Source organism: Urtica dioica, chromosome 3 (genome assembly GCF_054948205.1).
Source record: "Urtica dioica subsp. dioica isolate 48M chromosome 3, U.dioica_male_clone48M_v1_H2, whole genome shotgun sequence".
NCBI classification, from domain to species: domain Eukaryota; kingdom Viridiplantae; phylum Streptophyta; class Magnoliopsida; order Rosales; family Urticaceae; genus Urtica; species Urtica dioica.
This window is the reverse complement of record NC_142758.1, coordinates 44499069-44513961: the sequence shown is the minus strand read 5'-3', so window position 1 is coordinate 44513961 and position 14893 is coordinate 44499069. Positions and strand designations below refer to the sequence as shown.

The 14893-nt window shown below is 38.0% G+C and overlaps 1 protein-coding gene across 1 annotated transcript; it reads left to right on the top strand.

The window, feature by feature from the left end:
• Positions 1-1070: 1070 nt before the first annotated feature.
• LOC149403045 (cullin-3A) lies at positions 1071-4565 on the top strand. Its single transcript, XM_089609054.1, has 2 exons — positions 1071-1617; positions 2365-4565. The coding sequence occupies exons 1-2, from the start codon at positions 1457-1459 to the stop codon at positions 4400-4402; spliced, it is 2199 nt and encodes a 732-aa protein (XP_089465180.1). The 5' UTR covers positions 1071-1456; the 3' UTR covers positions 4403-4565.
• Positions 4566-14893: the final 10328 nt, after the last annotated feature.

Here is a 14893-nt window from a genome sequence, read left to right as displayed (position 1 = left end):
TTGTTATTTGAATCAGTTTTTTTTTTTTTTTTTTTTTTAAATTGATTAAATATTTTGTGTAGTTAATTGTGAGATTCTTTTTTTACTTTTAAGTTTATTAATTATAGCAATTAATTAAGGGTGAACGAACATTTTTCCTTCTTGATTCAAATTTGTCGAAACTCTAGACTGAGAAAATTTCAATCTATGCCACCCAAAACACACACCTATAGAGGAAAGGGCATGTAAAGAAACTTTGAAGATGAAAAGAGCGAGCGAGAGCGAAATTGACCAGCTAATCTTATGTAGAGGCAGCTGTCGCCGCGGCAGCAGCGAAGGCGGAGGAGAAGAAAAATAAGAGTATCGGCGAACCTCTGAAGGAAAAGAAATCTGCCGATGAGGGTGGCGCTGTAAGTAATTATCTCATTCTGTTTCCGCAAAGTTTTCGATCTTTATAGCTCTTTGGTTTGTATTTAATAAGGAATCAAGTATCGTGGTTTCGTTCTGTTTAAAGAGGCAAGTAAATATCAGGAATTGAACAAGTATTGTTTGATCGCTAAATATTGATGTTGTAGTTTGGCAAGTCAATTGAAACTCTTAGCGATTTTGGGCTGAAATATTAATTGAGTCATATTCATGCTGACCGTAATCGTGTTTCGTGCCGATAATTTAATAATCGTGTTAATCGGATTTTAATCGTGTCACTGTAATCGTGTCGTTTTGACCAATTATTTAATCGTGTTAGCGAGTTCGACCCAATTAAAAACCGATCCATTTATTGAGATATAAATCCGCTTTAAATCGTGTCGTAACCGTTTCATATTTCGTGCTTAGACCAATTTGCCATCCCAGTATAGTATGCTGTATACATATTCGTAGTTATCATCTTTGAGATAGCCAATCGGAGAGTGCCACGTAATCAGTACTTAGGGCTATGATGCAACAGAACGGTAAATTTCATTTCACACACGCGCCGAATTTTTTTTTTTTCCCTAACATGGATAATAAACGTTACAATTTACTGTGATCAGAAACCACCAAAAAAAGAAAAAAAAAAAAAGGAAAAAAGAAAAGAAAAAGAAAGAAAGAAAAGAAGAGAAAAAAGCCTTGGTTTAAGCTTCTTCAATTTTCCTTGGGATGGTATCGAAGTTATCAAACAAACCAACCTCTTTGACTCTTTTAATATTCGTTTCTTTTAGGATAATCCTTTTATTATTGTGAGTTTGCTTACAGACAATCGAACCTCCCTATCGTATTTCGATCATCAAACCTCAGTTTTTATTTTTTTTGTTTTCTCTTAATTTTCTTTTACGATTTATTGTTTCTCTTCGTCTTCTTCCGATCAGAGGTCGTAGATCTTGGTGTCCGATGGTGAATTTCTAGTAGGGCTTGGATTTCGGTCATCCTTTTTCAAAGATCAGAAGCTAGGGTTTTGTATTTGGGGATTTTTTGTTTTTTGGGCATCGAAACCAAAGAAATGAGTAATCAGAAGAAGAGGAATTTCCAGATAGAGGCGTTCAAGCACAGAGTCGTGGTCGATCCGAAATACGCCGAGAAGACCTGGAAGATTCTCGAACATGCAATTCATGAGATTTACAACCACAACGCTAGTGGTCTCAGCTTCGAAGAGCTTTACAGGTCCGACTTCTTTTAGGTTTTTGAAAGTCGTCTGATTTCATTTGAAATACATATGCTCTACGAGTCCGATGCGATTTTTGTTCATACTGTTTCGTGGTCGATTTTTCGCTACCATGCTTAGGGATTTGGATTGGCCCTTGTTAGTTGTTTATATATATATTTTATAGTTTGTAGATCCATTTTCACCCTGGTTTGTACTTACATATGACTCCTGTTTTCTTTTCCTTCTATCCAAGCACGATGTAGATACGATTGTTTTATAAGGATCTTGAACGTAGTTTCATTTTATGGTTCTGCTGTAACTGAGGCGCTTTGAAAGCAAATGAGAAATCATGGCGGGTCATCAGCTACTATTAAGCTGTTAAATGGAATGAAATCTTTTTCTGAATGAGTGAGACCAAGAATGATGTTGATTGTTACTCCTTGGGATATTATGGATTATCTTATCAATCGATATGCTGAATAAATTTTGCGTGCAAGTGTAATTATCTTACTGAAAGTCTGGTTATAGGAATTTTTATACTTGTTATGATGCACCTATTGTTTTCTACTTTTTTTTTTGTTAGAACTGAATTTTGTTTTCGTTTTTTTATTTTTCCTTCAATTGGAGGGAGCAATCTCGTATAAATATTTATTGCTGTCTAATGCCCATCTTGTAGGATTTTAATTCGTTTTTTGTATTTCAGGAAAAAAAAAGAGAGTAGATTTCATATTATTTTAGTTTCTTCTTCTTTTTCTTGTGTTCAGAAATGCGTACAACATGGTGCTTCACAAGTTTGGCGAAAAGCTGTACTCGGGACTGGTTAACACCATGACTGCTCATCTAAGAGAAATATCGAAATCTATTGAAGCGTCTCAGGGGGGTTTGTTTCTGGAAGAAATGAACAGGAAATGGAATGATCACAACAAGGCTTTGCAGATGATTCGAGACATACTGATGTATATGGACAGGACTTACATTCCCAGCACCCAGAAGACCCCCGTGTATGAACTCGGGCTGAATCTATGGAGGGATAACATTGTCCATTCCAGTAAGATTCAGGCAAGGCTTCGCAACACGCTTCTCGAATTAATACTCAAGGAGCGGGGCGGCGAAGTCATCAACAGAGGGCTGATGAGGAACATAACCAAAATGTTGACCGATTTGGGTCCTTCTGTTTATCAAGAAGACTTTGAGAAGCCTTTTATTGACGTCTCGTCAGAGTTCTACATGGGCGAGTCTCAAAAGTTCATCGAGTGCTGTGACTGCGGGGACTACTTGAAGAAGGCCGAGAGGCGTTTGAACGAGGAGGTCGAGAGGGTCTCGCATTACTTGGATGCGAAGAGCGAGGCGAAGATAACGAACGTTGTGGAGAGAGAGATGATCGCGAACCACATGTTGAGATTAGTTCACATGGAGAATTCGGGCCTCGTGAACATGCTCCTCGACGACAAGTTTGAAGATCTCAAGAGGATGTACTTCTTGTTCCGACGAGTCCCGAACGGTCTTTTGACTGTCCGCGACGTGATGACTTCTCACCTCAGAGAGACCGGGAAGCAATTGGTCACCGACCCGGAAAAGCTGAAAGATCCGGTGGAGTTTGTCCAGAGACTCCTGGACGAGAAAGACAAGTACGACAAGATCATAACCTCATCGTTCAGCAACGACAAGACGTTCCAGAACGCCCTGAACTCCTCCTTCGAGTACTTCATCAACCTGAACCAGCGCTCGCCGGAGTTTATCTCCCTCTTCGTCGACGAGAAGCTCCGGAAGGGCCTGAAGGGCGTGAGCGAGGAGGACGTGGAGGTCATTCTCGACAAAGTCATGATGCTCTTCCGGTACCTCCAAGAGAAAGACGTGTTCGAGAAGTACTACAAACAGCACTTGGCGAAGCGGCTTCTCTCCGGGAAGACCGTCTCCGACGAAGCCGAGCGAAGCCTCATCGTGAAGCTCAAGACCGAGTGCGGGTACCAATTCACCTCGAAGCTCGAGGGCATGTTCACCGACATGAAAACCTCCGAGGACACGATGCAGGGCTTCTACGCGAGCCACCCCGAGCTCGGGGGCGGTCCCACGCTGACGGTGCAGGTTCTTACCACGGGGTCTTGGCCGACCCAGCCCGGGGTCCCGTGCAACCTCCCCGCGGAGATGTCGGCTCTGTGCGAGCGGTTCCGATCGTTCTACCTCGGGACCCACACGGGTCGGAGGCTCTCGTGGCAGACGAGCATGGGTTCCGCGGACATCAAGGCCGTGTTCGGAAAAGGTCAGAAGCACGAGCTGAACGTTTCGACGCACCAGATGTGCGCTCTGATGCTATTCAACGGCTCGGATCGGCTGACGTACAGGGAGATCGAGGCGGCGACGGAGATCCCGGCGCCGGAGCTCCGGCGGTGCATGCAGTCGCTGGCGTGCGTGAAGGGGAAGAACGTGCTGAGGAAGGAGCCGATGAGCAAAGAGATCGCCGAGGACGACTCGTTCTTCGTCAACGACAGGTTCGCGAGCAAGTTCTACAAGGTCAAGATCGGGACCGTGGTTGCCCAGAAGGAGTCCGAGCCCGAGAAACAGGAGACGAGGCAGAGGGTCGAGGAGGACCGGAAGCCGCAGATCGAGGCTGCGATCGTCCGCATCATGAAGTCGAGAAAGGCGCTGGACCACAACAACGTTATCGCGGAGGTCACGAAGCAGCTTCAGTCGCGATTCTTAGCCAACCCCACCGAGATCAAGAAGAGGATCGAGTCGCTCATCGAGCGCGACTTTTTGGAGCGCGACGCAGTCGAGCGCAAGATGTACCGCTACCTCGCCTGAAAAAAATTCGTCTACTTTTTTTTTTTGTTTTTTAAATTTTTTTTTTCCTTTTGGGTGGCGTTTTGATGGGCGGTAATGATTGTATCTTTGTTGTTTAGGAAATGAAATATTTGGTGATGCTCTCACATTTTAAATCTTCAATGAATATCATGCATTTATTTTATTTTCTCTTCTTTTTTCTGTCAGTGCTTTCTCAGTTTAATGATCTTGCGTATAGGATTTGTCTCGCCCAATTAGATTTCAACGAGGATTCGACATGAATTGACATGCATAGGATAGTTTAGAAGTATAGGAGTATAGCTATTTTGACTGCACTCTCAAAATGCTATAAATAATATATGCCCAAAATACATTCTTGTCATGGACGTTAATGATCCATTTCATTGATTAATTCATTATTTTATTTTATAGCAAGAAGTTACAAAATGATTCAAGTCTTTTGAATGTGTTTTAGTTGCATTTAAGAAGAAAAAAATAGAGTAAGTAAATTAATCAAATTAGGAACCATATTTGTAATGAACTTAATCTAACGAGTTTATTATTTATTGTGGAGCTAAGCCAGATAATTATTCAACAACAATAATAAATAAAATACTGTTTATTATCTTAAAGGAATACATATTTACTTAATATGATAAATACCCGTTAAACATGTTTATTATATATAAAAAAAAAAAGTAGAACGTTGTTAGTATTTTTTTTATTTTTTTTATTTTATAGCAAATCTATTTAACCACTTCTAAGTTCTATATACATACACATAGTACAGGGACTGAGGCAAAAAATACAAATTAGGGAGGGAGCTAATACGCAAAGTATAAGGTGGCTAATTTGAAAAATTTTAAGGTAAAAAAGTTAAGTGTAAAACAAAATAGCGCTTGTTCCTCGGGCCTGCATTAGCAGTATATATACAAATAAAGATGAAACGTAAAAAAATATAGAAGCTCAGTACATATTACCAGATGTTCATTGCTATAAATACTCATATGCCACACAAAAACGAACACATATTTTTCTTTCCTCGTACACGAACAATTTCCTCTTTCTCTATTTTCTGTAATCCGAGTTTCTATTTGTATTAATTAGTTATTCTTTCGACATTTTTATTTTATATATTGTTTATCGAATTGTTTTAGATTTACATCGATTTGAATCTCATCCTTATGAATTTGAGGCCCATCAAGTGTAAATTCAAATATGGCTTTATCTTAAACTTACTTGTTTTGGTTTGTAGGTATTAGGAATGGCAACGGATACGGGTAAAGTCGGGTACACTTATTCCGTTACCCGTACCCGCTATAATTTTTTACCCATTACCCGGACCCGTTTACCCGGATTTTGAGACAAGCAGGGTAACGGGGATACCCGCCGGGTAAGTGGGTTAAAAATATTTGACCCGTTACCCGTTTACCCGATTTAAAAAAAGGGTAGCGGGTCGGGTAGACCCGCTTACCCGTTTATAAAATAAAAATCCATCAAAAATATAAAGTTTAAAAATAATAAAATATAGGTGAAAAATATCAAAGTGCTACTACAATATAAAGAACATTAAAATTCAATATAAATAAATAAAAAATACAAAAGAAGTCTTCATTGCAAATTGATCATCTTCATTGTAAATTTGGTCGTCTTCATTGCAACATATAAAAATTTATTATCTTTTTAAATATTTAAAAGTTAACGGGTCGGGTCCCGGGTAACCGGGTACGGGATGACTATTCCGTTACCCGTACCCGGACCTGTTAAAACCTTAACGGGTATTACCCGTTTACCCAAAAAGAACGGGTATTACCCGACCCGAATAAATCAGATAACGGGCCAGAACGCGGGTAACGGGTCAAATTGCCATCCCTAGTAGGATTCTCACGTCAAGAAGCGTAACTTTTATGTTAAATTATTGGGTAATTTAGCAAAATAGCAAACTTAAACGTTGAGAATTGCTAAATAGCCAAGGTTTGGTAAATAGTAGGTAAATAGCCATTTTTATATATTTACAAACGTAAATATCAAGTAAATAGCCACTGCCATATTAAGCCACGTCATCATATATGGCTATTTACTTAATATTTACCAAACCTTGGCTATTTAGCAATATCAAACGTTTAAGTTGGCTATTTTTCTAATTTTTTGTAAATTATTTTATTATTTTGTATTTACTGTATTTGAGTTTTAGGTCAATCTTATTATTTTCATAGAGCTATCGCTTAAGCTGCTTATAAATTTCATATATTATGGTGGAGAAAAATAAACCTAGAAATAAACTCAAACAAAATGAGGTGAAATGCACAAATTAGTCGCCTAATAAGTGCTAAAACATTTTAAATATATAAAAATCATGGAACATGTAAATATTGGTCGAGCATCAAATTAAGTCTATAATTTGATGTCCCGATGTGTTTGTGCTTTCTCGCCTTTCAAAGTTAATATAGATGCAAATGTAATTTAAAAAATCTCAAGAATCGTTAAAGAACGATCAAGAGTTCATATCTCTCCACAAATCTCAAGAATTGTATATTATATGTTAATGTCATTTTATGATCAACATTTTGAGCACACATGTCCGTAAAAAATGTTCGAGAATAAACGAAACACTTTAGGATCAGATTCAAAATGGCATGGCCCGTGGGCCCCATCGGGGGGACACATTTTCAGGCTTGTCGTTCTTCTTCGTTTGAAAGTAGTTTTTGATTTTCCGTCCTATAAAACAAGGAACTTGAACTATGGGGTGCATAGGAATTTCCTCCAACACGTATTTCGGTGCTTAACATTATGTGCTAAGTGAGGTGGAGATCTTTAGCTTGTCTATTGTTTTTAGAGAGAAAAAGTGAGAATGAGAGAGATAGAGAGTCTAAAATATATAGCCCTTGCATTGAAGGAATTGTCTTGTATATAGTGAGCCATTTAGGATTGAGTGGATCTAGGCGGCATGAAGGGAGGCACGTCGTTGGGTGTCGCGAGGCGCGAGCAATATTGTAGTATTAATTTTCTTCCAAATGTCTAAATAAATAGGGTCTAGTATATATATAGTCATATGAAAACTCAAGTTTTGCCATATAACCAACCTTTGGTAAATTTTAAGTAAATAGCTACGAGATTTTATTAACAAAGCCAAAAAAGACGTTAATAGTTGTAAATAATCGTTAATAATTGTAAATAAACCATTAGACTCCAAATGCACAAATGGAAGGCTAAAAACGTCCAAACAATGCCACATCACCATAATAACTACTTACTTAAAATTTACAAAAGGTTGACTATTTATCAAATCTCCAAATTTTGGTGGCTTAGTTACTTAATATTTTGAAAGAAATATCAAGAAGACATTGAAGAACCATACACGGAGGGAGAGAGATGGATTTATACATGGTAATAATAACGTATGAACATGAGCTTTTTTGGGCCCATGCCATCAATAAATTGAATTATTAAGAGAGAGTTACACAAATATCTCAAGATGCTGATTCTTCGAGGGGCCCACAAGCGTTAAGAGCAGAGGGCATCAGACGGGTGCCGCGCCAAGAACAAGCAAATGAGCTGCATCGAGCGTGTGTCTCGTCGAGCTCAAGTGTGTTGTGAACCAAGGGTCGATGATGAGATGCACGTCGAGTGTTTCGAATTACCATGAGATGAGGGCATTGACTTCTCTCGGGTGAGGTCTTGAGGTGGACTTTGATTTGTATATGTCTTTGGGTCCAAAGGCTTCGACTTTATTTTTTGGATTTTGAACCTCGATTTTGTTGATCTAGCTTGAGATTTAGTTTTTGGGCCCATGTCTTTTGATCTTGTTCTTGGGCTCCTACTTTGATTTTACGGGTTTGGATATATAGTTGAATTCGAACCCTTGATGTAGTTTTACATGAGTGTAGTTTTCATCATGATAAATAAACAAACACTATTCCATGAATAGTTTTCAAGCCAATAAAAAGAGGCAGTATTTGTGACCAAATGGATAAATTGAATTGGAGTTGTAATGTATTGCTTGAAAGGAACATTATATGCTGGGCGAAAGACATTCTCGTTGTGGGACAGTGAATTTTTTTCCATTGCACAAACTAAAAATTTGCAAAACATGTAAACTAGGAATAAACATTATAGAAAAAAAAATTATTATCAAGAAACACTTTGAACTATATGATTATTAAGGGAGATATATACATCTTATCTTAAGAAAACAACTTTATCCGTTAGAGAAGATCTAGAAAAGGTGCTTGTGAAATCAAACTTCTTTTTTTTTCTTCTTTCTTTCCTTTATCTCTCGCTATCTTTCAATTAGAATCAATCAATTATTTATTTTATTTCATAACCTCAAATCACAATAGAAGTGTGAGCATATATCATCATCAATCATGCAGATAGGTTATTGATAAAAATTGTCTGCTTTATTGCTTTTGGACTTTTGTTTCTTTTAATCTTTGTAGAACAGCGTCTCAATCAATCATAATAATCCAATTTCTCTCGCTGTCTTAGCTAACCAAAAGCTGTAGAACTAAAGACAATCACGACTTTTTTTAAGAGCTATTATTCTCTCTCATTCTCTCTTATATATATATATATATATATATATATATATATATATTAATGCTGTCAATTAAATCGGGCTACCCATAAGTTAACCGATCCAATCCTCTTTTTTAAAAGTTTTGGACCGATCTGATATTTTTCAGAAAAGAATCGAGCCGAACAGAACTTGTTGAAAGACTTGTGCTGAGCTTAATGTATAAGCCTTCAAGTCCGATCCGACTCTAAAAAAAGTCTAACCCGAGCCCGGACTTAAGGTATTTCATTTTTTTTTCCTTCCCTAAGGCGTCGTTTTAAAATTGTGAAAACAAAGCATTTGAGATTGGGGGAGGTAGACCTATAATATATTTAGACACATCTTAATATTAAAATTGGGGGAGATAAGACAAGTCACATCTTTCATATTACGAGGGACTTAAGCATGAATTATATTTTTTTATATCTGAATAATTAAATTATAATTTCTTCTTTACATCAAGGGAAAATATCAAGAGTATCTCTCATGTTTAATCGAAATGCGAGATTTATCCCTTCGATTTATAGAAATATCGGACATATCCCTTCAGTTTACTATAAATGACATATACCTCCCCTAAAAAATGTTATATTACAAATATCACCATTTTCATTTTTTTTTATTCTATTAAGGGTATTTTGGGGAGTTCAAATTATTTTTTTTTTGTAAAAAATAAACGAGAAGGGTGATATTTGTAATATAACATTTTTTTAGGGGAGGTATATGTCATTTATATTAAACTGAAGAGATATGTCTGATATTTCTAAAAATCGAAGTGATAAATCTCGCATTTCGATTAAATACGAGGGATACTCTTGATATTTTCTCTTACATCAAAAGTTAACGTAGTGAAAATTAATTAGCCAATTTGCATTACACACACAAACACACACAATTCTACTGCTTTTTCCCTGAAAATGACAACACAATTGACGTTGGATGCTGGTTACTTAGACATCACATTCTAGTCCAAAAACAAATCATAAAATACATAGACCTTTACAAAAAAATGTTTATTTATTTGAAAAATTATCCTTTTATCGTCGGTAGTGTATATTATATATATATATATATATATATATATATAAATAAAAGTGTATATTTATTTGAAAAATTCTCCTTTTATCGTCGGTAGTGTATATATATGGAAAATGGAAAATTTTCCCTTTTATCGTCAGTAATAGTGTGTGTATATATATGTATATTAAACTAACATTTACAGGCTCTGCAATACACAGACGAATTGCAAAACAGAAATAAAAAGCAATAACATAATTCGAACAACGTTATTTATTTATTTATTTTTGAATAATTACGCCAGTCACTCAATAACTTATCATCATTTAATTAATTATTTTAACTAATTAAATTTATTTTGGTCTGGTTGACTATTTTATTAATAAAATGAAACTTTAACTAGAATTTTGAAAGAAGTTAGAGGATTGACTAGTTGCAATAATTTTTTTATATAAATTTTATTTTATAAAAAAAATAAAAAACTTCTACGGGAAGAAGATGAAAAGTGGACCATAAACAATCATAAATATATAACTTGTGGGTTATCCGATGATGTAGGTAATCAGTCATTATCATATTACTACACGAATCACGAATGAAAACGCCAGTCTTCGACTTTTGCAGATTGCGGTTTTAGGGATCTTATCCAACTGATATCAACGGCCAAAAAAATTCATATTTTAGATAAGAAATTTAGATCTGAAGAAATATTCAAAACTACTCCAATTAAAGAACGAGTGGTACATAAGTCATATATAATAAGTCTGGATTATTGAAATATAATAAAAAAACATGAAAAAGAAAATAAAAATAAAAAATACATTATCTTAAGTCAAGAGTTCTCCATTGGTCGAGATCACATGAGTATACGTATCCCAAAAGAGGCGATAACACCGAAGACTGAAAACCCAAATCTTGATTTTTTGAGAGAGAGATCACAACGACTAAGGTTTGGGAGCTTTTATATATAATATTATCAGCTTTAAGTAAAAACAACTTCATATATAATTAGAACAACATTTTGCTAAATTAAAAGTGACCCCATTTTCACATATATTATACTTTTCTATAATTTTAATAACTAATTTTAGTTTTTTTAATATAAAATTATTAAAATATATTAGTTATTGAGGAAATTAGACCACTAGCCTTATTTTGGGCACCAGTAGCTATCGGAAGTACCACACTATCGTCAGTGTGCCTTCCGAAGCTTAACGGTACCGGAAGCTTCCGATAAGCTTTCAACCGGCTATCGGGCTTAAGGGTATTGAAATTTTCGATAATCTTATTGGAAATTCTATTTCCGATAACTTTCATTTATTAAAAAAATAATTTCGTTTAAATACTTTATTTTTTTTAAATAACGCTTAAAAAAAATTCAGTCTTCGCCGCGGCGAAATTAGAAATTGTAAAATCTGCGTCGTTGGATTTTAATCCAACGACCTAGAAAAAACATTAAAAAAAAAATTAAAAAATGAACGAAAATAACCGAAAAGCATGTTTTCTGATCATTTTCGTTGCTTTTGGTACCCCTCAGAAACGGTAGTTCCGATTCCAAGATTATCGGAACGGTAGGTCCGATAGCTAATATTTAAGCATCGGAACAAGAAGTTTCGATCTTTACCAGTTCCGATGCCAAGGATTATTCTATCCCATTAAGTTAACTCTTTAATTAATTTAATTTACCGCGAGCTAGTGGACTATTATTTTAATAAAATGAAACTTAGACTAATCTTAAAAAAAAGCCAATTTATGTAATTTTTCATAGTTATTTGATTTTGCTGTTTTAAAACCTCATATTTATATTTGCATAATTTAAGGTTACGTCAGCATTTAAGTACGAGCAACAGGAAAGGTCAACTATATCAGCAATGGATAAATAAATCAACTACAAATCTTAATACATGATGTACATAGACAGATAGACCTCTTTTATTATGAGCTAAAGTTCATAACCAAACCAATAAAGTTCATAACCAAACCAATGTAAAGAAATCTTTCTTGTTGAAGTTTATAGGTTATTTTTTGTAGTTTTTATTTAAATATTCAATAATCAATTTTGAAATATTATAAGATATGATGTACCAATGACATGTTAATTTTTTTTTTAATTGCTCTTCGTTTTAGTTTTAAGTTTTTCAGAATCTTCCTTTTTAAATCATACTCAAAATTGGAAACTATCTTGTAAAATTGTAATTCTACAAAACAAACCTTGAAGAGAAAATGTATGATGTGTTACGTTTGTATTTCTGTTTTCATAGGAGAGACCAAAAATATATAATGATATATTCGATCACGTGGAAGCCAACTTGTTTGAAATTTAGCTGAGTGGGACCCAATAATATGTAGTAACTATATACTATGGTTTGCGTTCATATTAATTTTTCTTCCCACACAAATATGTATGTACAATAATAATACTGTTCTAATTATTGTGGCAGACAATTCACATCAAATCAAATTCCCAAATATGAAGTTTTTATAATTGTGATGGACACAGATAGTACAAAGATTTTTATTTAAATTAGCTTATCCTTCGGAGACAAAAAACAAAGACTGAATGACAGCCAAACTAAATCAGAGAGCCTCTAGAATTTGGATATTAACTAAATTTAATAAACACACGCTATTGATGTATGATGATCATAGCTATGTCTCCATCCATAGCTCATTCATTATTAAACAGTTTTTGGACTAATTTTTTTTTTTTTTTTTTTTTGAGGAAAGGTAGTCTCTGGGACTATTGTATTGATGACGTATCAACCTGAATGAGAGACATAATGTCAGGTGGGAATAGTCCTTCCACACCACGATTTCATCAAAATGAAGGGCAGTTTTAGCAAGCCTATGGGCAATAACATTACATCCACGAGGGAGAAAAGAGATATCAAAGCTAGAAAAATCTTTTGAGAGCGTTAGAATCTCGTCGATGAAGAGTCTTGTCTCAGTTCGGGGCGAAAGTCTAGCTTGGATGGTGGAGACCAGCGAGGCACAATCGGACTGGACCAAAATGTTTGCGTGTCCGAGGTCTTTTGCCATCTTCAAACCCCATATCACTGCTAAAGCCTCCGCAGCCAGCGGGCTTAGCGGCCTATTGCAGGGAACGAAGAAAGAGCTCGTGGCCCAGCCCTTCGAGTCTCGGAATATGCCGCTGAGACCACATCGTTGGGAGTCCGCTGTGAGAGCTGCGTCGACGCATAGGCTGGTAGTGGGAGTCGCAGGGGGAGTCCATTGCTGGCATGCTGCCGGAGGTTTCTTGGGCCGTGGGTGCTCAGGGCGGTGGCAGCTCCGGTAGTCTTCCAGGTAGTGCAAAGCATCATTCACCGTGTCTGCTGCGGTGCGTGCCCAGCCTCCATGGAGGGTTTCGTTCCGCTGGTTCCAGGAGTGCCACATCGTCATGACAAAGGTGTCGAACTCCGACTCCGGTAGAGAGTTTTTCACTTCAATTAAGAATGAGATGAGGTCGCCGTTGTACGAGGTCTTGATCAGGTTCCACCAGCCTGCAACCTTCCATATCTCGGCGCTGAAACGGCACTTCCAGATGGCGTGGAAGATGGACTCCTGCTCCCGTCCGCATCTGAAACAAGTCGGGTCCAAAGACATACCTCTCGCAGCAAGAGAGCCCGAGGTGGGGATCCATTCTTTGCACGTTTTCCAGAGGAAGACTCGAACTTTCGGCGGGATCCGAAGTTTCCAGACCGTGCTCCACCAGTCCTCCATCGGCTTGGGGTTCGAGGAGCTTCCGGTTAGATGAGATTCGCATGCCACTCGGTACGCACTACGGACTGAGAGTTCTCCGTCTTTGGAGAAGTGCCAGCATATCTCGTCTTTGGCATTGGGGGAGGACCAAGGGATTTTTAGCACTTCACGTACGTCTTCTTCCAGTAGTGTGGTCCGAAGCCGATTCTCGTCCCAATCCCCGTTTGGGAGTTTGAGCCAAGAGACCAGCGCATTAGGGGGAAGGCGTGACCCGTCTCGAACAACGAACTCATGGGGACGTGGTATCCATCTGCCGAACCGAGCATCAATCTTGTTCCCGGAGCCAACGCGGTAGCGGGATCCTTTAGACACCACCTCACGGCCCCAAAGGATTCCAGTCCAAAAGCTTGACGCTCGCCGGGGAATAGGGGCATTAAGCACATACGTATCCGGAAAGTAGCTCGCTTTGAGAACCCGGGAGGCTAGGGCGGTAGGATGCCGGATGATTCACCAAACATTCTTAGCTAACAAAGCTTTGTTGAAGAGCTCGAGGTTTCGGAAGCCTAATCCCCCATGTTCTTTTCTCGCACAAAGTTTCTCCCATCGGCCCCAGTGGATCTTGCGATTTCCTTATTCGCTTCCCCACCAAAAATTGGCTGCCATCCTATGTATATCCGCAATCAAGCTTTTGGGGAGCTTGAAACAGCTCATCACGTAGCTCGGAATGGCTTGGAGCACTGCCTTGATGATGATCTCTTTACCGGCCAAAGAGAAGAAAGAGATATTCCAACTTCGGATTTTGGCCCAAACTCGCTCTCTTATGTATTCAAAGACTTCAGCCTTTTTCCGACCCACCGCCATGTGAAGGCCCAAGTATCTCTCATGGGCATCGGCGGTGCGGACTCGGAGGGTGGCCGCCACGGCCTCGCGGTCCTCTTTGTTTGCGCTTCTCCCGAAGGTGATGACGGACTTGTCGAAGTTGATGACTTGGCCCGAAGCCTTCGCGTAGGACTCTACGCAGCGTTTGACTTCTCTGCTCTCGGGGGGATTAGCGTTGAAGAAAATCAAACTGTCGTCCGCGAAGAAAAGGTGAGAGACAAAGACTCCGGGGTTCCCAAATCTCAAACCTTTAATGGTTCCTAAGGTCTCCGCCCTTCGAAAGAGGGCCGAGAGGCCTTCGGAGCAAAAAAGGAAGAGAAAATGGGAGAGTGGATCCCCTTGTCTAATGCCTCGGCGCGGGG

Coding starts and splice junctions, on each gene's coding strand:
- LOC149403045 (XM_089609054.1), top strand. CDS start 1,457: ATGAGTAATCAGAAGAAGAGGAATTTCCAGATAGAGGCGTTCAAGCAC. Junction 1,618..2,364: donor AGCTTCGAAGAGCTTTACAG/GTCCGACTTCTT, acceptor TCTTGTGTTCAG/AAATGCGTACAACATGGTGC.